Raw genomic sequence first — 26,046 nt, 5'->3', positions numbered from 1 at the left:
CAAGAATGCAGTAGAGCTGCACAGTGAACTGAACACACCAGTGTATCTACCAGAATATGACAGTTGCTAGCCAGGCCAAGTGACAAACCAGAGAGGATCTAGATGAGGAATTGGTACAAACAAAGGACGAGGTACAGCTGTATTTTGGGAATAGTTTTGTTTTAGAGGCCATGCTCAGGCCACGTGTGTGTGCGACGCTGAACCATCACAGAGAAGGTGAACAATTATCATCACCTTAAGTACATAGTGGACTGGAGATAAACAACTGGGTGAACAGTTCAGCAAAATCCTGACCATGCAATTAGATCTTTCTCTACCCCCGAGGCACCTCCACGGGTAAAACAATAATCGTTGTTTGCTTGCGTCAGGTGCAGGGAGGACAACACTCGGGACAGCACCGTCCATCACTGGTCATGCAGACACATGGCCGCTCACACACGCACACACATAAGGACAGAGCACCGTCCATCACTAGTCAGACAGACACACTCATATCAGGACCAGTTGGCCTAACCTACACGTTTCTGGACTGTGGAAGGAGACCCTAGCACTGAAATGCAGACGTGCTAACCACCAAGCCACTCTGCTGCACAATAATTCACACTATATTTTAGTAAACAGACGTTGTCTATCGATGAATAAACCTGCAAAACAATCTGTCCCTTTCCAGGTTCTGGATGCATTACTACTCAGATAAGTAGCTACTCGGAACCACACAGTGGGGTACCGTGCTTTGCTTGGCGGGCCTGTACGTACCAATAACCAGCAGACTGAAGAATATACTCATTCCACTGGACTGCTCCTCCTCCTGGGCTTGGACCCCTGTGTGTACCGGTAAGATGGGCTTGACCGTCGGCGGGGTCCCAGTCGTTGCCTTGGGAGCAGGTGTGGTGCTGTGTACCGTCTCATTACTGACGTTGGTGGTGGTATTTAATCTACAGAGTGGTGGTAGAAAACGCCACTAAATGCAAACACAGTTAAATAAACACACAACAGGACGGGCAAGCATAAGGTTTGAGTGACTAGCAGAAAATGAAAAAACGAGAATGAATTCAGGTTCCTGAGTTGATGCGAGGGTTAGATATGCAAAAGCACACATCTCCAGGTTAGATATGCAAATGACATCGCCAGTTAACGTCTAATGACGGGTACCATAACCCTCATGTTTAAGTACTGTGGTCCTGCTACCAGAACCGGAGTCAACACTGTCCAGTCCACGTATGGGCCGGGAAAACGCTGCTCTACTTGTGCACTACCAACTCTAATAACAGTTTCAGCTCTGAATGAAATATCCGAAAAAGCGAACCCTTTCATTCTTAGCGCCTGCGACTTATTAAAAGCTGTTACGGTCACTTGGCTAAGTCACGGAGCTAGCTACGCCAACTAGCTAAACACATTCACCATTGGCCTCAATAGTAGGGGGTTAACAAACCGAATCACTTACTACTCACATCAGCTGTCTGCACCCTGAAATATCCTGGCAATGCAAAGAGATCACAGTCCACAAAGCAGCTCCCTTAGCTAGCCAGCTAACCCTCGCCTGCGGCCGACAACTAGCTTAGCTAAACTAAGTGAAGCGAACTGACTAGCATAGCTGCAAATACCTCACAAGCTCCGCGCGTCCGTCCACAGAGTGTTGGTCTGTCAGGTCGCGTCTGGTGTTTGTTAGAGCTCGTTGAACGTGTGCGGCCTTGGTGTTTCCCAGCTGCTTCTCCTCAGCTTGATCTCTTCTGAGCGCTGTCGGCTCGTCGACGCTCTCAACTGTCCACACGACCGCAAACACGAGCAGCACACAGGCCAAGCCGCCACTGCCCAGCGCTGTCATCCTCAAAGCAACACCAGCGACGGCTCAAATGCTGCAGCCTGCACGACCTACTGCCCCTGCAGCCATGCTGAAACGTCGTTTCTGAAATCGCGTCATGACCTCTTTTCTGTCTTCGGAGGTTAGGGAGTTGTAGTTCGTAAGATAATTAGCAATCGAAAAATGTAAGTTCAAAGAAACTAGAAAAACCGTAGTCCACAGAGCTGCATTTCACTAAATCCAATATTTACGCTAATAATTGTACGATAGTAATGTCATTTTAGTTAATGACTGCTAATATATAGCGAATTAGGCGTCTTCTAAACTACGTTTCCCAAAATCCACCTGCATCATGACGTAATGGGAGACTAGTTCAAAGACGAGGTCTGGGGATTAAGTGTGCAGACTGTTAGAACCAAATATCCTCCAGTATTCTCTAAATGAGCTCTATTCATGGAGGGCGAGGCGCGTTGTGGTTCGCACATAGTTAGCCATTTTAGCCCCTGTTTTAGCCCCTTGTTAGTGTTAAAAGCATCATTATTTCCTTTATAGTAATTAGTTTTTGGTACCAGTGGATTACAAACAGACCCCTGCTTTCCCCAATGCTGTCTTGGCATGTTCAGTACAATGCATTACCCTGTTATAGGCCTTTATTCAGCTGTTGCAAGAAGGACATCAAATTATTACTGCAAAGTGCAATTTACACCCATCATAATGATTTTGTATAAAGAAACAAAGAGAAATATATTGTTGATATAGTTCTCACTTCTCTATTAGCTCATCTGGGCTTTCCACAAATCAATCTATCCACAAATCAATCGTGCTGAACCCTTTTGGTCGTGTTTCTGAGGCCAGATGTAACAAGACTGTGTCTCTGACATTTTAAAGTGAATGCGATGGTGTTACACTGTCTGCGCCAAGAAGAACAAAAAACATTTAGGTTTTGTATTGAATGTCTGCGGTTGATCAGTGTAGAAATTGCTTTAATATTACTTGTAGTTATGAGAAATCTCCTCTGAGATTATCCACATTACTTTGAATGTGGCCTGATCCTCGTTTAAGTCACAATAACAAATGATGATGGCAGTCTTAACTGAACATGCGCTGATTGCCGTCGGGTATTGCCGTGACCGATAGGTGTAACCTGATGGCAGCTATATAAGAGTGGGGCAGTGCGCACTGCCCCGGCTCGGTCACCAATGGACGATCGCCACCACTCTGTAGGGGTGGCTGTCCATCAAACACCCTTGCAACGGCACACGACCAGACGAAGTTCAAAGCAGCACAGGATGGCACCTCGGAATTACCTGCAGTTGCCGGAAGTTGCCGGTTCCTGTAAAACACCAACAAAAGCTTATTTAAAAGGAGGATTACCATAGGAGGTGGAGACATTTTTCTCACGCTTGGATGTTTCCATCTCTGCTGGAATAACACTGAAAATGAGGATAAAGATCAAGCTGGCCAGCGTGTTATGTTGAGTGAAAACAGTAAGATAGTAACATTTTAATTTTTTTATTTCACGGATAAAAATTAAAGCACATTTTAGGATCCATTCATATAGTTCCCAAAGGGTTTATCTATTTTTTACAACTGTAAGTTCATAATTCTATGAAAGTTTTTATAAAGATGAACATTAAAACAATTTGTATTTCCTTGTAGACGCATGTCGTCCTGTGATTGATTCTTTTGTCGGTTTATTCTCCAACAGCCTGTGTTTCGAGTGTTATGCAATGTCTTTTGGCGTACTGAAAGGCGATTGGTGGTAATTTGTAGACCCAATCACGTGATGCCTGGACCCTACGGAGAGCAAACGGAAGCTCCAGTTCATTCAGCACACACAAGCGGGTGTGTTGCGACTGTCCGCTCTCCAAGGAGACGAGCACGATGGACAACCTGAACCTGAACCTGAACTATTGATTCGTACAGGGCCGCGCGAATATCATTTCAATTTGTTTGTTGATTAAAAAACTGATTTAAATCTTCTATCATCGCTGTTCCTGCCTATGTGCTGCGCTGTGGGAACTCCAGCCGCTTCACCACAGCCCTCACCCCGAAAAGGAGCCCTCACCAGGAGCCTCACCAGGAACCCTCAGGATTCCTCACCAGGAGCCCTCAGGATTCCTCACCAAGACTTCGCTGCTCGCGTCCGAAGCTGGGACATATCCGTAAATCGAGTAGTTCGCGCTCCATTAACTTTCGTGTCTTAAAGGTTTTGTTGTCCGTGACCATCTCGCCGTATGATGCCGCCACACCTGAGGTTTAGGAGAAGGTCATTTCTCGGGCTTCTGTTCCTCTTCTCCCTGTCCACCTCCGCACTCTACTTCATCTATTCGGCTCCTGGAATAGGTGAGTCCTCTATCTCGGCAGGGTAGCGGAACTGTGAGACATCCGGTGCGCTTTGACAGCCTACACATGCGTGTCTCGTGTGCGATGCTCGTGGTGGACAGATAGTCAGACTGGCCTACATGCAGCTGTGCACCGACTGTGCTGCAGCGTGCGCAGCCACCACGTCCGTGTCCTGTCTAGGTTATGGCTCACGCGCCGCAAATGTTTGATTCCATTCATGTTTTCTTATTTGGTTCCAGGCGCGAGGCTATTTTTACCAACTCAACTGAGAATGTCATGAGCAGTTGCGTATTATTGTAAAAACATAAAGCAGTGTTTTCGCCTCGATTTCGCTTTAAATTGTAATCTGCAATTGCAATTGTAAATTGTAATCTTGTATTGCTGGACTCTGCTCATCTTAATGTATCTAACAAATCCTTAGCTGTATTTAGCTGTGCACTGATGGCTTCCGTTCTGAATAGCTGGTTTCTCACGCGATAGATATCCATAGTCTGGCAAGTTTACAATGTGCTGTTTCCTTGCGTCAGTACTCACGTGCCCTTAATTTAACGGGTTTCTCATGATTCAGTATTCGGGTATATTGCCTTTGCTCCTAATGTCTTGTATCATCCCAACACAGGCTTAAGACATGAACGTGTCTAAAGTTTTCAGAGCAATTGTGATTAGGAACCTTGGGTGCATATGCAAAGGTCATTACATTTTATTGCTGCAGTTGTCGCTATCGTTTCTCTGGGGCTGTTATTTTGTCATCTGGCGTTAATGATTTCATTGTGATTTGTGGTTAGGACGGACAGGGGGCGGGGCTTTCCCGAGAAACCTCTGCTTCTTCAATAACGCCTTTGTTGAGTAGCTTTGGTCTGAGGAGGTGCAGAATCAGCAGTGCAGCTGCTGACCAGCTGATGCAGCAGTGTTCAGGTTCACATTTAATCTCTTGGGGTGTCCAGGTGTCCCTACTACCAGGTAGACTCCTCATTTAGCAAAGCCCTATCATGCTACTACACACTGCAGGAACAGAAGGTGAATCAAGGGAGTGCTCCCAGTTTGAACAGTTCAACAGGAATAACCTGGAATACCAAGAATACCAAGAATCCAATCCAATTTATCAGGATTATGTGGACACCTGACCTAAACATCTGCGAGTTGTGTGTGTGTGTGTGTGTGTCCAGGGTATGAATCTGGTTTTTAAATAGCAACATATGAATTGGTGAATAAACCCTCCCAGTTTAGAGCACACTGGTCCACTGGTGAAAAACACCCTTCTAGTTGAGGGCATACTGAATGTTTAGTAGTACTGTAGATTTTAGTGGTTTTTATCAGATGTTGCATTCACTTCCTCCCCCATACTGGAAGTGCTAGAAAGATGCAGACTCTGTGGACATGATGATGATGATGATGTATATGGCTTCTGAAGCTTCTGGCATTTCTCAGACCTGTTTCCTTTAAACACTCCGTATAGAGCAGTATAGAATATTTATCTTCAAGGCCGTTCCAGTGCACAGGAGGTTAAAGTACTAAAATAAACTCATTTATTTATACATGTGCTTATTACCTGTTATTATCTGTTAATATCTGCCGGTTTTGTCTGTTCCTTTATCTCTGTGTAATTTACACCTGAAATCTAATTGACCTTTGGAGATGAATAATGTTTGTTTTATGGTATTAAACAAACACTCATATGTCTAATCTAGAGATTATTACCATTAATGGCAGTCTGTCTGCTGTGCTTCAGAGAACAGAGCCTGAAAGCCCTGAATGTCTGATACAAGACGCTTATAATTAATTTCCAACCAACATGTTGGAAAACCTGTACAAAATAGGTAGTGGTGATTTCTGGAGTCTGTCTGTGTTGGTCCTAGTCTGTTAGTCTTAGTGTGTGTGGTAATGACGCACAATCTCTCTCCAGGCTCAGTTTTCCTCTCCTCTCCAATGTTGGTGTTCGCGCCGCTTTGACGCACTAGCAAGGCCGCTGGTTAGAGCTCAGCCATGGGCCAGGAGTGCCGGATTAATTATAGATGGGCCGGAAGCAGCAGTGTGTTGTCAGGTGCCTGTGAGTGGGCTTGAATGGGTGTGTGTTACACTTCACGGGTAGATTTCTTTTGGAGGGTATGGGCAGGAAATGAAATCAGTGAAATTGGTGAAATAAAGCCACTCATGGATGAATAAGAGCTGAAGAAGTCACATACACATGTACACACACACACACGCGCTCATTACCTCATCTGCAAATAACCCAAGGGATATTACTTCATACCTTAGGAGGTAGGTATGGAAGAGTAAAACCATTGAAGTGTAGTCAGATGTATATAGGCATGCACACACACACACACATACATACATGGGGGTGGATCCGATTGGAGACCTCTAGGGGAACTCTGATGCTTCCCTCTGACTCCTGAGTAATGTTTGTCATCTGAGAGGGTGAGAGAGAGACAGGACACAGGAGATAGACAGGGGGGGTATGTTATTGTCTCCTGCAGTCAGTAAAGGTTTGCGCTCTCTGGTGTTTCTTCTGTCTTGCTGAGTAGCAGCCAGTGATAAAGTCAGTATGACCTTGCCTCCACAGTTGTCTGGGCGCCGCCTGCCTGGCCCATACCTCACACACACCTTTCTAGGAAGTACATCTAGGAAGGTTTAGTAGGAAGAACACGCTAGTGCCTAATTAATAAGTAATTGGTGGTAAATGACCTTTGTTGTTGGGCAGAGTAGGCAGGGTGGTTGGTTTTAGTCTGAAGGTTAAACGGTTTAGAAGGGAGCTGCTTCTGCACTGTGCTAGTCTGTACAGGACTGACTGAACTGGTGTCGCTAGACACTGTCAAATCTTGCAAAATCCAGAGTCTTCATAATGATGAGCTTCTAACAATGTGTTTTACATACACGTACGTACACACACACACACACACACACACACACACACACACACACACACAGACACGGGGTCACCCCCACACCCCACTGTGACTCACGTGTAATTTTACAGTGCTTTTTCAGCTCTTCTCAAAAGCCCCTAACTCAAAAACTAAATGCAGTAAACCTCAGGCACAGACGATCGGGTTACTGGTGTGCCGCCCCTGCTGTTCTGCTCCCCGCACGAATGTCTCCCTCAAGCCCTGATCCTGGAACAGACGTGCGGCACGTCCCAGACTTTCACGTCCTCATTTGCATGGTGACTTAGAGCAATTCCATCATCACTTTGCATGATCATTTGTTTACCAAAATAAAGAGATGATCAGCGAATAAAAACACCAGACACCAGAGAGGGAGGGGGAGAGAGAGAGAGAGAGAGAGGGAGGGATGGATGGATGGAGGGAGGGAAGTGAAATGGATAGAGCGAAAATACCCAAAAAAACCCAAACCACAGTATTTGATGCTGTGTGCCTCTGCTGTACTGATGTGACCTGCCTCCAGAAACCATCTGAGTGTATTGTGCTGTGGTTGCACTTTGAGAGCGATCCACCAGCCTGTATCAATAAAGCCCATATCAATCAAAGTGATTGGTCTTGAATGTCGAGTCGACAGAGGAAATTTCAAGCCATGGAGCATGCGCGTGGCAGACACTGTCCTGAGAGTCTCTGTCCTGGACCAGGCGCGTGGCGGACACTGTCCTGAGAGTCTCTGTCCTGGACCAGGCGCGCGGCAGACGCCGTCCTGAGAGTCTCTGTCCTGGACCAGGCGCGCGGCAGACGCCGTCCTGAGAGTCTCTGTCGTGGACCAGGCGCGCGGCAGACGCCGTCCTGAGAGTCTCTGTCGTGGACCAGGCGCGCGGCAGACGCCGTCCTGAGAGTCTCTGTCGTGGACCAGGCGCGCGGCAGACGCCGTCCTGAGAGTCTCTGTCGTGGACCAGGCGCGCGGCAGACGCCGTCCTGAGAGTCTCTGTCGTGGACCAGGCGCGCGGCAGACGCCGTCCTGAGAGTCTCTGTCGTGGACCAGGCGCGCGGCAGACGCCGTCCTGAGAGTCTCTGTCCTGGACCAGGCGCGCGGCAGACGCCGTCCTGAGAGTCTCTGTCCTGGACCAGGCGCGCGGCAGACGCCGTCCTGAGAGTCTCTGTCCTGGACCAGGCGCGCGGCAGACGCCGTCCTGAGAGTCTCTGTCGTGGACCAGGCGCGCGGCAGACGCCGTCCTGAGAGTCTCTGTCGTGGACCAGGCGCGCGGCAGACGCCGTCCTGAGAGTCTCTGTCGTGGACCAGGCGCGCGGCAGACGCCGTCCTGAGAGTCTCTGTCGTGGACCAGGCGCGCGGCAGACGCCGTCCTGAGAGTCTCTGTCGTGGACCAGGCGCGCGGCAGACGCCGTCCTGAGAGTCTCTGTCGTGGACCAGGCGCGCGGCAGACGCCGTCCTGAGAGTCTCTGTCGTGGACCAGGCGCGCGGCAGACGCCGTCCTGAGAGTCTCTGTCGTGGACCAGGCGCGCGGCAGACGCCGTCCTGAGAGTCTCTGTCGTGGACCAGGCGCGCGGCAGACGCCGTCCTGAGAGTCTCTGTCCTGGACCAGGCGCGCGGCAGACGCCGTCCTGAGAGTCTCTGTCCTGAGAGAACCAGTTTTCTTGTAGCTTGGGGAGATAGTGAGTTTGTGTGTGTTCTCTAGTTTGTAAAGGGTGTGTGTGTATACCTTTAGTCTGGGAGTGTGTGATGGGACACTTCAGATCCAGAGTGAAAGAGAACAGGCATTTCATTTCAACTTCTCTACTGCATGTGGGTAAATCCAGCCAGGAGATGATGGAGATGTAGGCAGGTTGTCCTCATCCCTGACCCCGCCCCTCTATGACCCCGCCCCTCAGACCCTCCTGCCCCTCACTGCTTTTTCCATGTCAGTTTCCGCAGGTTCTGACTTCTGTGTTGGGCATATCCTAAAGTATCTGAAACGCAGTCTAATCCACAGTCCTGTCATTCATCTAAGGGAAAGTGCTGAGCTTGTGCATTTCAGAACATAGTCACCTGAGTGGGAAGGTACTGATCCTGGATCAGCAGTGAAACGCTAGGTACTGACCTCCATGCAGCTGATCACGCCTTTTCTTGCGTTATATAGCTGACGACAGGACAGAGAGGTTTACAGATTCAGATTTCGGGTTCTGTGATCTGTAGATCAGGTCTGACAGCGCTGACTTGCAGAAGCTGCTGGTGCGAGGCGTGCTGTAGTGTTTGGAGAGGGAACAGTTCCTGGAAGCTCTGAATACAACGACATCTCTCTACCTATCTCACACCGCCTGCAAACCCCACCTGCACACACAAACGCACGGCATGGTGGGAGAGGTCTGTGTTTGTCTGACCTCAGTACTGAATCCTAACCTGACCAATCAGATCACAGAGTGGAGGATGGACCTTCTGATTACACTGCACAACTGACTAATAAGGTGCTCCGTTGATGGTTTTGCATGTGGTGTGTCTGTGTGTGTCTGTGTGTGTGTGTGTCTGTGTGTGTCTGTGTGTGTGTGTGTGTGTCTGTGTGTGTGTGTGTGTGTGTCTGTGTGTGTGTGTGTGTGTGTCTGTGTGTGTGTGTGTGAGAATAAGAGGGAAGTTCTGAGAGCAGTGCGGTGAGTGTGTGTGTGCTTGTGTGTGGAATGGAATAGCAGTGTGTGTGCTAGTCAGGTGATGTGACTGTGAAAGTGGCCGTAAGTAACCCCAGTGGACACACCCCTCACAGAGCACACAATCACTTAACAGACTCCAGTACAGCCAGGAATAGGGGAGGAGTGAGAGAGGGGTAGTATGGGGGGAGGGGGGTAGTATGGGGAAATAAGGGGGAGGTTTAAAGGGACACCTCTGTGTCCCCAACCCTAACCCTCCACCTCTGTGTCCCTAACCCTCCACCTGTGTCCCTAACCATCCACCTCTGTGTCTCTAAACATAACCCTCCACCTCTGTGTCCCTAACCCTCCACCTCTGTGTCTCTAAACATAACCCTCCACCTCTGTGTCCCCAACCCTAACCCTCCACCTCTGTGTCTCTAAACATAACCCTCCACCTCTGTGTCTCTAAACATAACCCTCCACCTGTGTCCCTAACCCTCCACCTCTGTGTCCCCAACCCTAACCCTCCACCTGTGTCCCTAACCCTCCACCTGTGTCCCTAACCATCCACCTCTGTGTCTCTAAACATAACCCTCCACCTCTGTGTCCCTAACCCTCCACCTCTGTGTCTCTAAACATAACCCTCCACCTCTGTGTCTCTAAACATAACCCTCCACCTCCACCTATGTGTCCCCAACCCTAACCATCCACCTCTGTGTCTCTAGCGCTCCACCTCTGTGTCCCCAACCCTAACCCTCCACTAGCCCCCTAACCCCGCCTCCTCAAGTTTCACTCTTATATGTACAACAGGTGCCCTAGCTTTGTCTAATATCACCTGGTGTCAATCATAAATCTTACACACCCTCGAGGTTGTCTCACACTCCAGTGAGGCGGGGCATGGGTGTGGTCATGGTAGTTATGACAGACTTTTAATGAAACTCGTTAACATTTTTTGTTAACAAAAGTTTCCATTTATATTTATTAGTCATAAACAGCAAAGCACAATCTGCCCAATAAACTGTACACTGTTGTTTAATATTAAATGTTTATCATTGCTTAATATTTAAATGTTTACTCCTTCATTTCAGGAAGTGAGTATGAATACTTAGACTGTGATATTTATGTGAGGTAAATGGAACTAAAGAGTCTTCACAGGGTTATGCACTGCACATGCCGCACTGCACACACTGCTCAGTCTAATGCATCTTACACTGCTCAGTCTAATGCATCTTACACTGCTCAGTCTAATGCATCTTACACTGCTCAGTCTAATGCATCCTACACTGCTCAGTCTAATGCATCCTACACTGCTTAGTCTAATACATCTTACACTGCTTAGTCTAATACATACACTGCTCAGTCTAATGCATCTTATACTGCTGAGTCTAATGCATCCTACACTGCTCAGTCTAATGCATCTTACACTGCTTAGTCTAATACATCTTACACTGCTCAGTCTAATACATCCTACACTGCTCAGTCTAATACATCTTACACTGCTCAGTCTAATACATCTTACACTGCTCAGTCTAATACATCCTACACTGCTTAGTCTAATACATCCTACACTGCTCAGTCTAATACATCCTACACTGCTCAGTCTAATACATCCTACACTGCTCAGTCTAATACATCCTACACTGCTCAGTCTAATGCATCTTACACTGCTCAGTCTAATGCATCTTACACTGCTCAGTCTAATGCATCTTACACTGCTCAGTCTAATGCATCTTACACTGCTCAGTCTAATGCATCTTACACTGCTCAGTCTAATGCATCTTACACTGCTCAGTCTAATGCATCTTACACTGCTCAGTCTAATGCATCTTACACTGCTCAGTCTAATGCATCTTACACTGCTCAGTCTAATGCATCTTACACTGCTCAGTCTAATGCATCCTACACTGCTCAGTCTAATGCATCTTACACTGCTCAGTCTAATGCATCTTACACTGCTCAGTCTAATGCATCCTATACTGCTCAGTCTAATGCATCCTACACTGCTCAGTCTAATGCATCCTACACTGCTCAGTCTAATGCATCCTACACTGCTCAGTCTAATGCATCCTACACTGCTCAGTCTAATGCATCCTACACTGCTTAGTCTAATGCATCTTACACTGCTCAGTCTAATGCATCTTACACTGCTCAGTCTAATGCATCTTACACTGCTCAGTCTAATGCATCTTACACTGCTCAGTCTAATGCATCTTACACTGCTTAGTCTAATGCATCTTACACTGCTTAGTCTAATGCATCTTACACTGCTTAGTCTAATGCATCTTACACTGCTTAGTCTAATGCATCTTACACTGCTTAGTCTAATACATACACTGCTCAGTCTAATGCATCTTACACTGCTCAGTCTAATGCATCTTACACTGCTCAGTCTAATGCATCTTACACTGCTTAGTCTAATGCATACACTGCTCAGTCTAATGCATCTTACACTGCTCAGTCTAATGCATCTTACACTGCTCAGTCTAATGCATCCTATACTGCTCAGTCTAATGCATCTTACACTGCTTAGTCTAATACATACACTGCTCAGTCTAATGCATCTTACACTGCTTAGTCTAATGCATCTTACACTGCTTAGTCTAATGCATCTTACACTGCTTAGTCTAATGCATCTTACACTGCTCAGTCTAATGCATCTTACACTGCTTAGTCTAATGCATACACTGCTCAGTCTAATGCATCTTACACTGCTCAGTCTAATGCATCTTACACTGCTCAGTCTAATGCATCTTACACTGCTTAGTCTAATGCATCTTACACTGCTTAGTCTAATGCATCTTACACTGCTTAGTCTAATACATACACTGCTCAGTCTAATGCATCTTACACTGCTCAGTCTAATACATACACTGCTCAGTCTAATGCATCTTACACTGCTCAGTCTAATGCATCTTACACTGCTTAGTCTAATACATACACTGCTCAGTCTAATGCATCTTACACTGCTCAGTCTAATGCATCTTACACTGCTTAGTCTAATGCATACACTGCTCAGTCTAATGCATCTTACACTGCTCAGTCTAATGCATCTTACACTGCTCAGTCTAATGCATCCTATACTGCTCAGTCTAATGCATCTTACACTGCTTAGTCTAATACATACACTGCTCAGTCTAATGCATCTTACACTGCTTAGTCTAATACATACACTGCTCAGTCTAATGCATCTTACACTGCTTAGTCTAATGCATCTTACACTGCTTAGTCTAATGCATCTTACACTGCTTAGTCTAATGCATCTTACACTGCTCAGTCTAATGCATCTTACACTGCTTAGTCTAATGCATACACTGCTCAGTCTAATGCATCTTACACTGCTCAGTCTAATGCATCTTACACTGCTTAGTCTAATGCATCTTACACTGCTCAGTCTAATGCATCTTACACTGCTCAGTCTAATGCATCTTATACTGCTGAGTCTAATGCATCCTACACTGCTCAGTCTAATGCATCTTACACTGCTTAGTCTAATGCATACACTGCTCAGTCTAATGCATCTTACACTGCTCAGTCTAATGCATCTTACACTGCTCAGTCTAATGCATCTTACACTGCTCAGTCTAATGCATCTTACACTGCTTAGTCTAATGCATCTTACACTGCTTAGTCTAATGCATCTTACACTGCTTAGTCTAATACATACACTGCTCAGTCTAATGCATCTTACACTGCTTAGTCTAATACATACACTGCTTAGTCTAATACATACACTGCTCAGTCTAATGCATCTTACACTGCTCAGTCTAATGCATCTTACACTGCTCAGTCTAATGCATCTTACACTGCTCAGTCTAATGCATCTTACACTGCTCAGTCTAATGCATCTTACACTGCTCAGTCTAATGCATCTTACACTGCTCAGTCTAATGCATCTTACACTGCTCAGTCTAATGCATCTTACACTGCTCAGTCTAATGCATCTTACACTGCTCAGTCTAATGCATCCTACACTGCTCAGTCTAATGCATCTTACACTGCTCAGTCTAATGCATCTTACACTGCTCAGTCTAATGCATCCTACACTGCTCAGTCTAATGCATCCTACACTGCTCAGTCTAATGCATCCTACACTGCTCAGTCTAATGCATCCTACACTGCTCAGTCTAATGCATCCTACCCTGCTTAGTCTAATGCATCCTACACTGCTCAGTCTAATGCATCCTACACTGCTCAGTCTAATGCATCCTACACTGCTCAGTCTAATGCATCTTACACTGCTCAGTCTAATGCATCTTACACTGCTCAGTCTAATGCATCTTACACTGCTCAGTCTAATGCATCTTACACTGCTCAGTCTAATGCATCTTACACTGCTCAGTCTAATGCATCTTACACTGCTTAGTCTAATACATACACTGCTCAGTCTAATGCATCTTACACTGCTCAGTCTAATGCATCTTACACTGCTTAGTCTAATGCATACACTGCTCAGTCTAATGCATCTTACACTGCTCAGTCTAATGCATCTTACACTGCTTAGTCTAATGCATCTTACACTGCTTAGTCTAATACATACACTGCTCAGTCTAATGCATCTTACACTGCTCAGTCTAATGCATCTTACACTGCTCAGTCTAATGCATCTTACACTGCTCAGTCTAATGCATCTTACACTGCTCAGTCTAATGCATCCTACACTGCTCAGTCTAATGCATCCTACACTGCTCAGTCTAATGCATCCTACACTGCTCAGTCTAATACATCCTACACTGCTCAGTCTAATACAGTATAATACTATCCAGCCACTGGAGGGGACGGTTTCCCATCTCCTTAATATATGTCAGGGAAAAAGAGCTGTCCAGGGGCTGATTATGCAATTGAATTCTGCACTGTGGCGGCTGAGAGTGGATGGAACCCCACAGCGCTGATGGTCACTTTCCACCAGGGCCTCAGCGAGGAGCTTAAAGATGAACTGGTCCACCGTGATGCTTCCGCCTCTCTCAACAACCTGATCAATCTGGTATTGCCTATTGAAAATCGTGTACGGCAGAGGCGCAGAATACAGGGACCAGAGATCAGTCGAGGCTCTCGCAAAGCTCCGCGCACCCTTAGCCCTGTTCGTGTGCCTGACAAGCAGGGGGAGTCCAGATCCCAGCCAACGCAGCTTGGACACACCCGCCTTTCTCGTAGTGAGCGCAACGCTCGGACGCGGGAGGGGAGGTGTCTGTACTGCGGAAGCTCGGGTATCTCCACCCAGCTTGTCCTGAGCTCCAGGGAAAAGACAACATCTCTCAGGGGAGGGAGGACCTCTGACAGACTCAACCAATCCTCCCCGAACTCAGGGGTTGTTCCTCAGCACCACAATGGCTTGGCGAACGACTTAAACACGTCTCCAGGCATTTGTGGACTATGGGGCAGCAGGCAACTTTATCAATGCTGGGTTGGCCAACAAGTTAGCCCTGCCGCTGGTCCCACTGGTCGAACCCCTACCCATTGCTGGCATTGATGTCTGGTCCCTTGAGCCAAAGGTTGTTAGTCGTCGGACCCGTCCAGTCACGTTGCGTGTCGGCACACACGCTGAACACATTGTACTGTTCATTAACCATTCTTCCGACTTGCAACTGATTTTGGGGTACCCCTGGCTTCAGCGACACAATCCTCATGTAGACTGGCTGAGCCGGCAGGTGCTGTCTTGGGGTTCAACATGTCGGACCTCCTGCCTGTAGCCACCCAAAACCCGGTCTGGGGCTGGTCACAATCCCTACGGTCTGGACCTGTCTCGAGTCCCCTAGGGACCCCTAGAGTCCCCTAGGGAATACTGGGACCTTAGGGAGGTATTTAGCAGACAGAAGGCCCAACTATGGCCCCCCCACCGGCCATACGACATGGCCATAAACCTCCTCCCATGCTCCAGTCCCACTAGAGGCTGTTTGTTCTCCCTTTTGGGGCCTGAACATCAGGCAATGGAGGAATATATCCAGGAAGCCTTAGCCCTAGGATTCATCCGGCCATCTGCTTCCCCGGCTGGCGCGGGTGGGGTTTGTCGGGAAGAAAGATGGCGGGTTACGCCCCTGTATAGACTACCGGGGCCTTAACAAGGTGACTGTCAAGGATCATTATCGGTTGCCCCGCATGACCTCAGCATTTGAGGTGCTGCAGCAGGCCTCCATTTTTACCAAATTGGACCTGCGCAATGCCTACGATGTAATGAGAATCCGTGAGGGAGACGAATGGAAGACGGCGTTTATCACCCCCTCTGAACACTACGAATACCTGGTTATGCCATTTGGGTTGATGAACGCACCTGCCGTCTTCCAGCGGTACATCAATGAGGTCCTAAGGGAGGCCCTTGGCAGATACGTGTTCGTCTACTTAGGTGACATCCTAATATTCAGCCAAATGGTAGACAAACATGTCACCCATGTTAGGCAGGTCCTCCAGCTTCTGCTTGGGAACCACATCTTCACATTCCATGCACAAACCATCTCCTTTTTGGGATTTGTCATCTCCCACAATAAGTTGTGCATGGACCCCGCCAAGGTGTGGGCTGTAGAGAACTGGCCTAGACCCACCTTGGTGCATCTGGTCCAACGCAGGTTCATTAAGATCTTTAGCACAGTTGCAGCCCCACTGATCACGTTGACCAGGAAGACATCAAGTTGGTTCTGCTGGTCCACCGAGGCCCAGCAGGCGTTTGATGAACTAAACGCCATCTATAAATGCCTCTATTCTTCAGCTCCCTGATGCCACGTTTCCGTTTGTCATTGAGGTGGACGCATCTGAGGTTGGCATTGGTGCAGTTCTGTCCCAACGGTCTGGAGAGGACAAGAAACTGCATCCCTGTGCCTACTTCTCTCGACGTCTGTCCCCAGCAGAACGGAACTACGACGTGGGCGACTGTGTGCGCTCGAGGAGTGGAGGCACTGGCTGGAGGGGGTAAAACCCCTTCCTGGTCTTGACAGACCACAAAAACTTGGCCAACATACAGCAGGCCAAGTGACTTAATCCGTGCCAGGCCAGATGGGGACTGTTCTTTGCCCGGTTTGATTTTACCTTATCATACGGGCCGGGCACTAAGAACATTAAACTCGACGCCCTCTCCCGCCAGTGGGAATCCTCGCTGCCTTCTGCTCCGCCCTCGACCGTTTTCCCCAGGGCCCACGTCATAGTGCCAACCCAGTGGGGGTTTGAGAAGGCAGTATGTCAGGCTCTCCTTGCTGAACCAGACCCGGTTGGAGGCCCGCTGGGATGGCTGTATGTACCTAAGGCGGATAGAGCTCAGGTCCTTGAGTGAGGAAATGCATCCCCCTTTTCTGCACATTCAGGAGTCATACAGACGCTTGAGTTTCTCCGTCGGCGGAGATGGAACCCGACATCCGAGCGTTTGTGAACTCCTGTCGCACCTGTGCTCAGTGCAAGGACCCCAGGACAAAGCTCCCTGGTCTGTTGCACCCTCTGTCTGTCCCTTTGCGCCCTTGGTATCCTCTGTCACTCGATTTTATCACGGGGCTGCCCCCATCAAGGGGCAACACTATGATTTTGGTGATCATCGACAGGTTCTCCAAGACCATCCGCTTTGTTGCACTGCCATCTGCAAAAGAGACAGCTAAACTATTACTTAACCAAGTTGTCTGTCTTCATGGGCTGCCACTTGGCCTGGCGGAGGGCATGCAGGGCTTTCTTATCCGCTATGGCTGCTCAAAAACGTTAAGCCGGCAAGAGACAGCGAGCAGTGCCGACTTATCAGCCGGGACAGCGGGTTTGGCTATCAGCCAAGGACCTGCCTTTGCGTGGTTATACCCGCAAACTTGCCTCTCGCTACAATGGGGCCATTCAAGGTTCTTCACTGTGTGAACCCTGTTTCTTGTCGCCTTGCGCTTACCCCGTCGTTGTGTGTCCACCCCACTTTCCATGCTTCTCGCCTTAGGCCCATATTGTGTTCGGTGGGCCCCTCTGACCCACCGGGTCTGTGCATGGTGGACGGTGCACCGGCATACACAGTCAAGCATCTCTTGGATGTCCGGAGGGATATGGGCCCTTGGAGCAGTTCTGGGTCCCCTCCCAGGTCACATCCTGGACCGTGAACTCATTCGGGCTTTTCGGCGGGATCACGTGGCTGGCCTTGGGACATCAGGTGCTGCCTCTTCCGGGGTGGGGGGTGGGGGGTACTGTCAGGGTTGGTACCAGGCCGAGGCCCCCCTCCGGCCACCAGAGGGAGGCCTCGAGTCAACCACACTACTAATCAGGCTTGATGCCCAACAGCTGGGCTAGACCTTATATAAGCCCGGTGACCCAGTCATTCAGTGCTGGGTTTTTGATAAAGTTTTGAGCCAAGCTCCTAGCCGGTAACTCTGGTTATTGAGGTCTGTGAGCCCTTGTGCTATGCCTCTTTTCTGTTCTGCGAGGGTGTCAGTGTTTTTACACGTCCCCTCCCTTCTCCAGTTTTCCCCTCTCGAGTCTGTCTCTCTCCTGAGGCTTCCCTTAGCCAAGTTCCTCCACCATTTTCTGGTTTTGTTTTGGAAATTTGTTTGGTTTTCCCCACTGCATCGGGATTGCCACTCTTCTCGTGGCGTCCTGTTCTCCCTTTTTTCCACGCTCGCGTGGTGTTTATTTTTCTTTTTGTTTTACCTGATCCAAGATCTAACTGTTCTGCACACGGGCCTACCACCATTAGCGCATCGTTGCTCACCTGGTAGGCTGTCGATATCATCACCTAGTCGATCTGGGTTCAAGCCCACCTTACTCATCCTACACTGCTCTGTTTAATACATCTTACAGTGCTCAGTCTAACACATCCTACACTGCTCAGTCTAATACAGTGCTTATTAAGGCCTGTTCAAATGATGGTCAAATATTGGGCACATGCCATTGTCCAGACATACAGAAGAGCTTGGTAATCTTTATGGATACATGCAATCCTCACGAACATAGATGGGTAGAGGTTGGTAGAGGTGGTGTCTGGGTTGTGGAGGGACGTGCACTTTGGCTTGGAGCGGAGAGTCATATCTCCGTGTTGGGCCACACTAATAACGATCCTGATCATAACGACTGTTTCGGCGTGCTTTTGTGGTCTGAATGTAATCATTTGCAGTGTGTTGCAGAGAGTCTGTGTTTTATTTTGTGTGTTTGTGTGTGTGTGTTTCATGTGTCCTTTACAGTTTATACTGCTGGATAGGAGTCTTTAGTTTCAATTGCATGTCATGAGAGAGTTATGCGCACATTCTTGAGGACTCAGATCAGTGTTGCCTTATCCTCAGACAGCTCTCGTAGGGTCTCATGACCACATCCTGACCACGCATTACTGTTCAGAGTATAAACATTTACATTTACGGCATTTAGCAGACGCTCTTATGCAGAGCAACTTACAAAAGTGCTTTGTCCTTTACTCATAGAATTTATCCAAGTACAGTATAGTAGGTTAGAATTAAACATACCAATGAACTAGAATACTGTAGAATACAGGGATGAATGCTGATGCCTAGAAGTACAAAATACATAAGGTCTATCTTAAACAATGATAAGTGCTATAAACAATAAGTGCTAGAGTTTGTTAAAAAACAAACAGTGCCCTACAATAAGTACTAAATTAGTCAGTCCATAAGGGAGCAGTGTCAGTTGTCCTTTAAATATTCTGCAAATAGATGAGTCTTCAGTCTGCGTTTGAAGACTGCAAGGGACTCTGCTGTCCGGACAGCAAGCGGGAGTTCATTCCACCATCTTGAAGCCAGGACAGAAAATAGTCTCGATGCTTCTTGTCCATGAGACCTGAAGCAAGGTATTTCAGGCCGAGCCGTACTTGAGGTTCAAAGTACTTGAGGTACGGATTGGGCTTTGACCACTGACCTCATGTATGAAGGGGCTGGTCCATTTTTGGCTTTGTAGGCAAGCATCAAGGTTTTAAATCTGATGCGTGCAGCTACAGGGAGCCAATGAAGGGAGCGCAGCAGCGGAGTAACGTGTGTGACCTTCAGAAGATTGAAGACCAGTCGTACTGCTGCATTCTGGACAAGTTGTAGAGGTTTGATAAACAAGATCCATGCTGTATGTGTGTCTGTGCTTATATGTGTCCAAATATCTAATTGTGTGTGTGTGTGTGTGTGTGTGTGTGTGTGTGTGTGTGTGTGTGTGTGTGCACTGACACATGAGGCAAAGGAGCTCTCTCTCTGTGTTTATCTATTTCTACCATACTGATTTCAACTAGTTTGCCAGGTTTATAGTCTATAACTTCCCAGCAGGGAACTTAATTCTCTCACAATCACAACAGTTTCCAAGCAGGAAGTTTTCCACACTTTTTGGCAGAACTCTTTTTCTTTCCAATCACTAATCAAAGCAAGGGAACACACCGTTGTTCATTTCACCCAGGTGCTGAGTACAACCTTCCCCTGTATGACCCTGTGTGACCTTCCCCTGTATGACCCTGTGTGACCTTCCGTTCTCTTCCTTCGACATCACGATTCCCTTCCCATACGGATCATCCCAACACTTGGCTTGCTGTACCTGCGCTGAGTTTGTGTACGAGTAGGCACTGTACGCTGAATGTGTGTACATGCATCACTGAAGAACCGTGCACCCACACACACACACACACACACACAACAGTGTCCCGAGTGCGAGGGGGCGTTTGCGTTCAGACCAGCGGTCTGTCCTGCTGGGTAAACTGAAGGAATCTTGATGAATCATATCTGATTCCTCCAGCAGGGATCTGCATTTCCATCTGGGAACCAGGATAGTTTCCTGTAGCAATGATGTACACTAATATCACATCAACTTTGTACTGTTACAAGCAGAAAATGTTCCTTAAACTACCCAAAAAGATGCCAGCTGGCGGTCTTCAGACAGAATCACAATACTGACATCAGAACTCTGATTGAACAATTTGAAAGAAACAGCAGAGACAGAAAGAAGTTCTCTGTGCCTAGACAAATATTAGCTGATTCACTGAGATTAATAGTGAGAAATTGAATAGAAAACATGATATTTTTCTATAGTTTTCAGCTGGGTACACAAAGGCAGGCCGGGCGATGTGTTCAAACCAGCTGCCCCTCACAGCTGCATTCCCTGAGCAGAACCCAGCACTGAGGCTAACAGGAAGAGGTTCATGAAAGGTTTTATGTGTTTGTCAAGCTGTTCAGTGGTAAATAATACAAGGCATATCAGCACTATGGTTGAAAATATATTTGTAAATATATTTGTTTTCTATTGTTTTGATTAAAAAATAATTTGTTTTGCTTCACAGTTATCTCAGCATCATGTCCCCACATATGCGTAGTTATCAGTAATATCTGCACTGCCAGTAATGTTGGTAATGTCAGTGCTCCTCTGTCCTGTTATACTCTGTGAGCAGTTTTTATCACGGCAAAGAAAATTCCTGACAAGCACGTGACAAGTACTGGAAAATATAATTGACTCAGATTGGCTTGCAGGCCTCATTACAAAGCAGGTTTAAGTGCTTGCCAGTGAGAAGCGGTGCAGATCTGTGGTATATTAGAATCACCCAGTCACCAACCAGACGCCTCCATATACCGAGTATTAGTCACCCAGTCACCAACCAGACGCCTCCATATACCGAGTATTAGTCACCCAGTCACCAATCAGACTCCTCCATATACCGAGTATTAGTCACCCAGTCACCAATCAGACTCCTCCATATACCGAGTATTAGTCACCCAGTCACCAACCAGACGCCTCCATATACCGAGTATTAGTCACCCAGTCACTAACCAGACGCCTCCATATACCGAGTATTAGTCACCCAGTCACCAACCAGACGCCTCCATATACCAAATATTAGTCACCCAGTCACCAACCAGACGCCTCCATATACCGAGTATTAGTCACCCAGTCACCAATCAGAATCCTCCATATACCGAGTATTAGTCACCCAGTCACCAATCAGACTCCTCCATATACCGAGTATTAGTCACCCAGTCACCAATCAGACTCCTCCATATACCGAGTATTAGTCACCCAGTCACCAATCAGACTCCTCCATATACCGAGTATTAGTCAGCCAGTCACCAACCAGACGCCTCCATATACCGAGTATTAGTCACCCAGTCACTAACCAGACGCCTCCATATACCGAGTATTAGTCACCCAGTCACCAATCAGAATCCTCCATATACCGAGTATTAGTCACCCAGTCACCAACCAGACGCCTCCATATACCGAGTATTAGTCACCCAGTCACTAACCAGACGCCTCCATATACCGAGTATTAGTCACCCAGTCACCAATCAGACTCCTCCATATACCGAGTATTAGTCACCCAGTCACTAATCAGAATCCTCCATATACCGAGTATTAGTCACCCAGTCACTAATCAGAATCCTCTATATACCCAAGGCTTTGGCTGGTAGGGTAGTATGGGCATCTTTGACCTGGGAATATCCAGTTCTTGTGCATGTAGCGAGTGTGTGGGGGCTCTTCTGTGTGCAGAAGGCTGCTCTCCCTGGGAATGGAGCCCACTTGCATTAAGCTTGTTATTCAGGTCTCCATTTTCTCACAATTACAGAAGATTGTGGTTGCAAAGAGAAATGAATCCTTTTGTTTTTGCACAAATCTGTAAAGACTGAATAGTTCAAAAAGACCTGCTGGCTAAGGCAAGGAACGAAGGGTCCAGGCAAAACAGGCGTGGACGACCTCGCTAAGACGGGAACATCCAGGTAAGACAGGCGTGGACGACCTCGCTAAGACGGGAACGTCCAGGTAAAACAGGCGTGGACGACCTCGCTAAGACGGGAGCGTCCAGGCAAAACAGGCGTGGACGACCTCGCTAAGACGGGAGCGTCCAGGCAAAACAGGCGTGGACGACCTCGCTAAGACGGGAGCGTCCAGGCAAAACAGGCGTGGACGACCTCGCTAAGACGGGAGCGTCCAGGCAAAACAGGCGTGGACGACCTCGCTAAGACGGGAGCGTCCAGGCAAAACAGGCGTGGACGACCTCGCTAAGACGGGAGCGTCCAGGCAAAACAGGCGTGGACGACCTCGCTAAGACGGGAGCGTCCAGGCAAAACAGGCGTGGAGAGAAATGGGGTTGTTGGGGAGCTGTGACTTTAGCCAGATGGATATCTGAAGGTTGAATAGCATCAAATACGGGTTTGACCTTCCAGTAGCTGGAAATGTGACCAAACGGATCACCAGAAAAAACACAGTGAGATCAAAAACTAGACCACAGATATCTAGAGTGAGTTTATGCAGTACAATCTGTGTAGATAGTCTGTGTAGATAGTAGGCTTACAGTGTACGCCAAGCTGAGCTACCATCTTCCTCAGTAGGAGGAAGAGGAGCCGTGATGAGCTTGGTCCCCCTGCCAGGATTAATGCTTTGCAGTGATGGAAACGTCTTTAGGAATGATCCCTGCTTCCCAGTGTGGAAATCTGGCACTAGCTGGGTTCTGTGTTTGATAATCAGCCTCTCAGTTATATGGGGAGGGTGAAGTGCGAAGGGTGACCCAAGACCCATGACTACAGAGGAAGCACAGTCATGAATGCAGATGCAGAGTTAGGAACAGGATGTAGGTCCAGTGAGGCTTTGGCTTTTGGTCGACGTGAGCAGTGTGTTGTCAGCATGTTCTTGGGTGAGGACAGACTGGACACCGTCATTTACATTTACAGCATTTATCTGACACTTTTATCGAAAGTGACCTACATTTATAACTGAACACAACTTGAGTAACTGAGGGTTAATGGTTTTGTTCAGGGACCCAACAGTGGCAGCCTGGCAGTGGTGGAACTTGAACTGGCAACCTTCTGATTACTAGTGGGGCAGGGGGGGGTCTGTGTGTGGAGGTGTGTGTGGGTTGACTGGGGGGGTGTGGGGAAAAACAAACTTCTTTGTCTTTTTTTTTCACTGTAGTCAGGGTTTTATCTTGATGGTGTTCTTAACACTGACCTGTTTATTCTCACATGAGGATCTGTGTTTGATACAAAGCAATTCTGTAAAGCGCTCTGGAGCAGGGTGTCAAATGCTGTTAATGTAAATGTGTGTGTGAGTGTGTGTGTGTGTGTGTGTGTGTGTGTGTGTGCGTGCACTCTGGCCCCACCACGTGAGTTTGCGTGAACTTCCTCTTCCTTGCTGAACTGTTGTTTTGTACTAACTGCACAGATTGAACATTCAGCAGGGCAGAAATCTCTGGCACCAACAGGGTCAGGGGTTAGCTCTAAATATAATATTTGGATGTATGACAACATACTAATATTTTTATGCAGATCCAGTTTATTTAGTTAGTAGTATGTCAAAATGTGACACTTATTTAGAAAAAAAAATGGATTAAAGAATATTATTGTATATTGATACTCTCACAGTACTAAATACACGTGTGATAAGAGTTCACAAAGCTGCTCTTAGACGCTAGACGCTAGACCCAGCTGACCCTAGTCATCACCAGGGCTTACTAGACCGAGCTGACACTAGTGCAGTGATCCCTGGGGCTTACTGGGCCGAGCTGACACTAGTGCAGTGATCACCAGGGCGTACTGGACCCAGCTGACAGTGAGGAACTTCTCTAACTATAAGTTGCAGTGTTGATCTGAACATCCTGATTTAATTTCCTGAAAGTGAATGGATACTTGTGTCATGTTACTGATAATACAGAAAAAGAGAGAGAGAGAGAGAGAGAGATATGTGTGGTGTTACTGATAATACAGAAAAAGAGAGAGAGAGAGAGAGAGAGAGAGAGAGAGAGAGAGAGAGAGAGAGAGATGTGTGTGGTGTTACTGGTAATACAGAGAGAGAGAGAGAGAGAGCTGTGTGTGTGGTGTTACTGGTAATACAGAGAGAGAGAGAGAGAGAGAGATGTGTGTGGTGTTACTGATAATACAGAAAAAGAGAGAGAGAGAGAGAGCTGTGTGTGTGGTGTTACTGGTAATACAGAGAGAGAGAGAGAGAGATGTGTGTGGTGTTACTGGTAATACAGAGAGAGAGAGATGTGTGTGGTGTTACTGGTAATACAGAGAGAGAGAGATGTGTGTGGTGTTACTGGTAATACAGAGAGAGAGAGATGTGTGTGGTGTTACTGGTAATACAGAGAGAGAGAGATGTGTGTGGTGTTACTGGTAATACAGAGAGAGAGAGAGAGAGCTGTGTGTGTGGTGTTACTGGTAATACAGAGAGAGAGAGAGAGAGATGTGTGTGGTGTTACTGGTAATACAGAGAGAGAGAGAGAGAGCTGTGTGTGTGGTGTTACTGGTAATACAGAGAGAGAGAGAGAGAGAGCTGTGTGTGTGGTGTTACTGGTAATACAGAGAGAGAGAGAGAGAGATGTGTGTGGTGTTACTGGTAATACAGAGAGAGAGAGAGAGAGAGATGTGTGTGGTGTTACTGGTAATACAGAGAGAGAGAGAGAGAGAGAGAGAGAGAGAGATGTGTGTGGTGTTACTGGTAATACAGAGAGAGAGAGAGAGAGAGATATGTGTGTGGTGTTACTGGTAATACAGAGAGAGAGAGAGAGAGAGAGAGGTGTGTGGTGTTACTGGTAATACAGAGAGAGAGAGCGAGGGAGAGAGAGAGCTGTGTGTGGTGTTACTGGTAATAGAGAGAGAGAGAGAGAGAGAGAGAGAGAGAGAGAGAGAGAGAGAGAGAGAGAGAGAGAGAGAGAGAGAGAGAGAGAGAGAGAGAGAGAGAGAGAGAGAGAGAGAGAGAGAGAGAGAGAGAGAGAGAGATGTGTGTGGTGTTACTGGTAATACAGAGAGAGAGAGAGAGAGAGAGAGAGAGAGAGAGAGAGATGTGTGTGGTGTTACTGGTAATACAGAGAGAGAGAGAGAGAGAGAGAGAGAGAGATGTGTGTGGTGTTACTGGTAATACAGAGAGAGAGAGAGAGAGAGATATGTGTGTGGTGTTACTGGTAATACAGAGAGAGAGAGAGAGAGAGAGAGGTGTGTGGTGTTACTGGTAATACAGAGAGAGAGAGCGAGGGAGAGAGAGAGCTGTGTGTGGTGTTACTGGTAATACAGAGAGAGAGAGAGAGAGAGAGAGAGAGAGAGAGAGAGAGAGAGAGGGAGAGAGAGAGAGAGAGAGGTGTGTGGTGTTACTGGTAATACAGAGAGAGAGAGAGAGAGAGAGAGAGAGAGAGAGAGAGATGTGTGTGGTGTTACTGGTAATACAGAGAGAGAGAGAGAGAGAGAGAGATGTGTGTGGTGTTACTGGTTATAGAGAGAGAGAGAGAGAGAGAGAGAGAGAGAGAGAGAGAGAGCTGTGTGTGGTGTAACTGATATTATGGAGAGGGAGAGAGAGATGTGTGTGGTGTTACTGGTAATACAGAGAGAGAGAGAGAGAGAGCTGTGTGTGGTGTAACTGATATTATGGAGAGGGAGAGAGAGATGTGTGTGTGGTGTTACTGGTAATACAGGTTACCTGAGCCAGTGGGCGTGGCTACATATTGACTGGGCTCTATGATTGACTTGGTCGTATCCAGGAGGTGTAATGGAGGTGTGTGTT

General features: G+C 47.4%; 2 protein-coding genes across 5 annotated transcripts in view; one reads left to right on the top strand and one right to left on the bottom strand.

Moving 5' to 3' along the window:
* The window catches only part of slc9a8 (solute carrier family 9 member 8), a 20,669-nt gene extending 18,776 nt beyond the window's left edge, over positions 1 to 1,893 (bottom strand). For all 4 annotated transcript variants that reach the window (XM_027024521.2, XM_027024520.2, XM_027024519.2 and 1 more), the window contains exons 1-2: positions 1,605 to 1,893; positions 757 to 935 (exon numbers count right to left, since the gene is read on the bottom strand). In XM_027024521.2, coding sequence (XP_026880322.1) covers positions 757 to 935; positions 1,605 to 1,825 — 400 coding nt within the window. In that variant the 5' untranslated portion in view covers positions 1,826 to 1,893. The remainder of the gene's footprint in view (positions 1 to 756; positions 936 to 1,604) is intronic.
* A 1,439-nt stretch (positions 1,894 to 3,332) lies between these two features.
* The window catches only part of b4galt5 (UDP-Gal:betaGlcNAc beta 1,4- galactosyltransferase, polypeptide 5), a 34,726-nt gene continuing 12,012 nt past the window's right edge, over positions 3,333 to 26,046 (top strand). The window contains exon 1 of the mRNA XM_027024523.2: positions 3,333 to 4,147. Coding sequence (XP_026880324.2) covers positions 4,039 to 4,147 — 109 coding nt within the window. The 5' untranslated portion in view covers positions 3,333 to 4,038. The remainder of the gene's footprint in view (positions 4,148 to 26,046) is intronic.

This window comes from Electrophorus electricus, chromosome 24 (assembly GCF_013358815.1).
Source record: "Electrophorus electricus isolate fEleEle1 chromosome 24, fEleEle1.pri, whole genome shotgun sequence".
Classification (NCBI taxonomy): domain Eukaryota; kingdom Metazoa; phylum Chordata; class Actinopteri; order Gymnotiformes; family Gymnotidae; genus Electrophorus; species Electrophorus electricus.
Note: the sequence above shows the minus strand (reverse complement) of the source record. Positions and strands in the feature narration are given on the sequence as shown.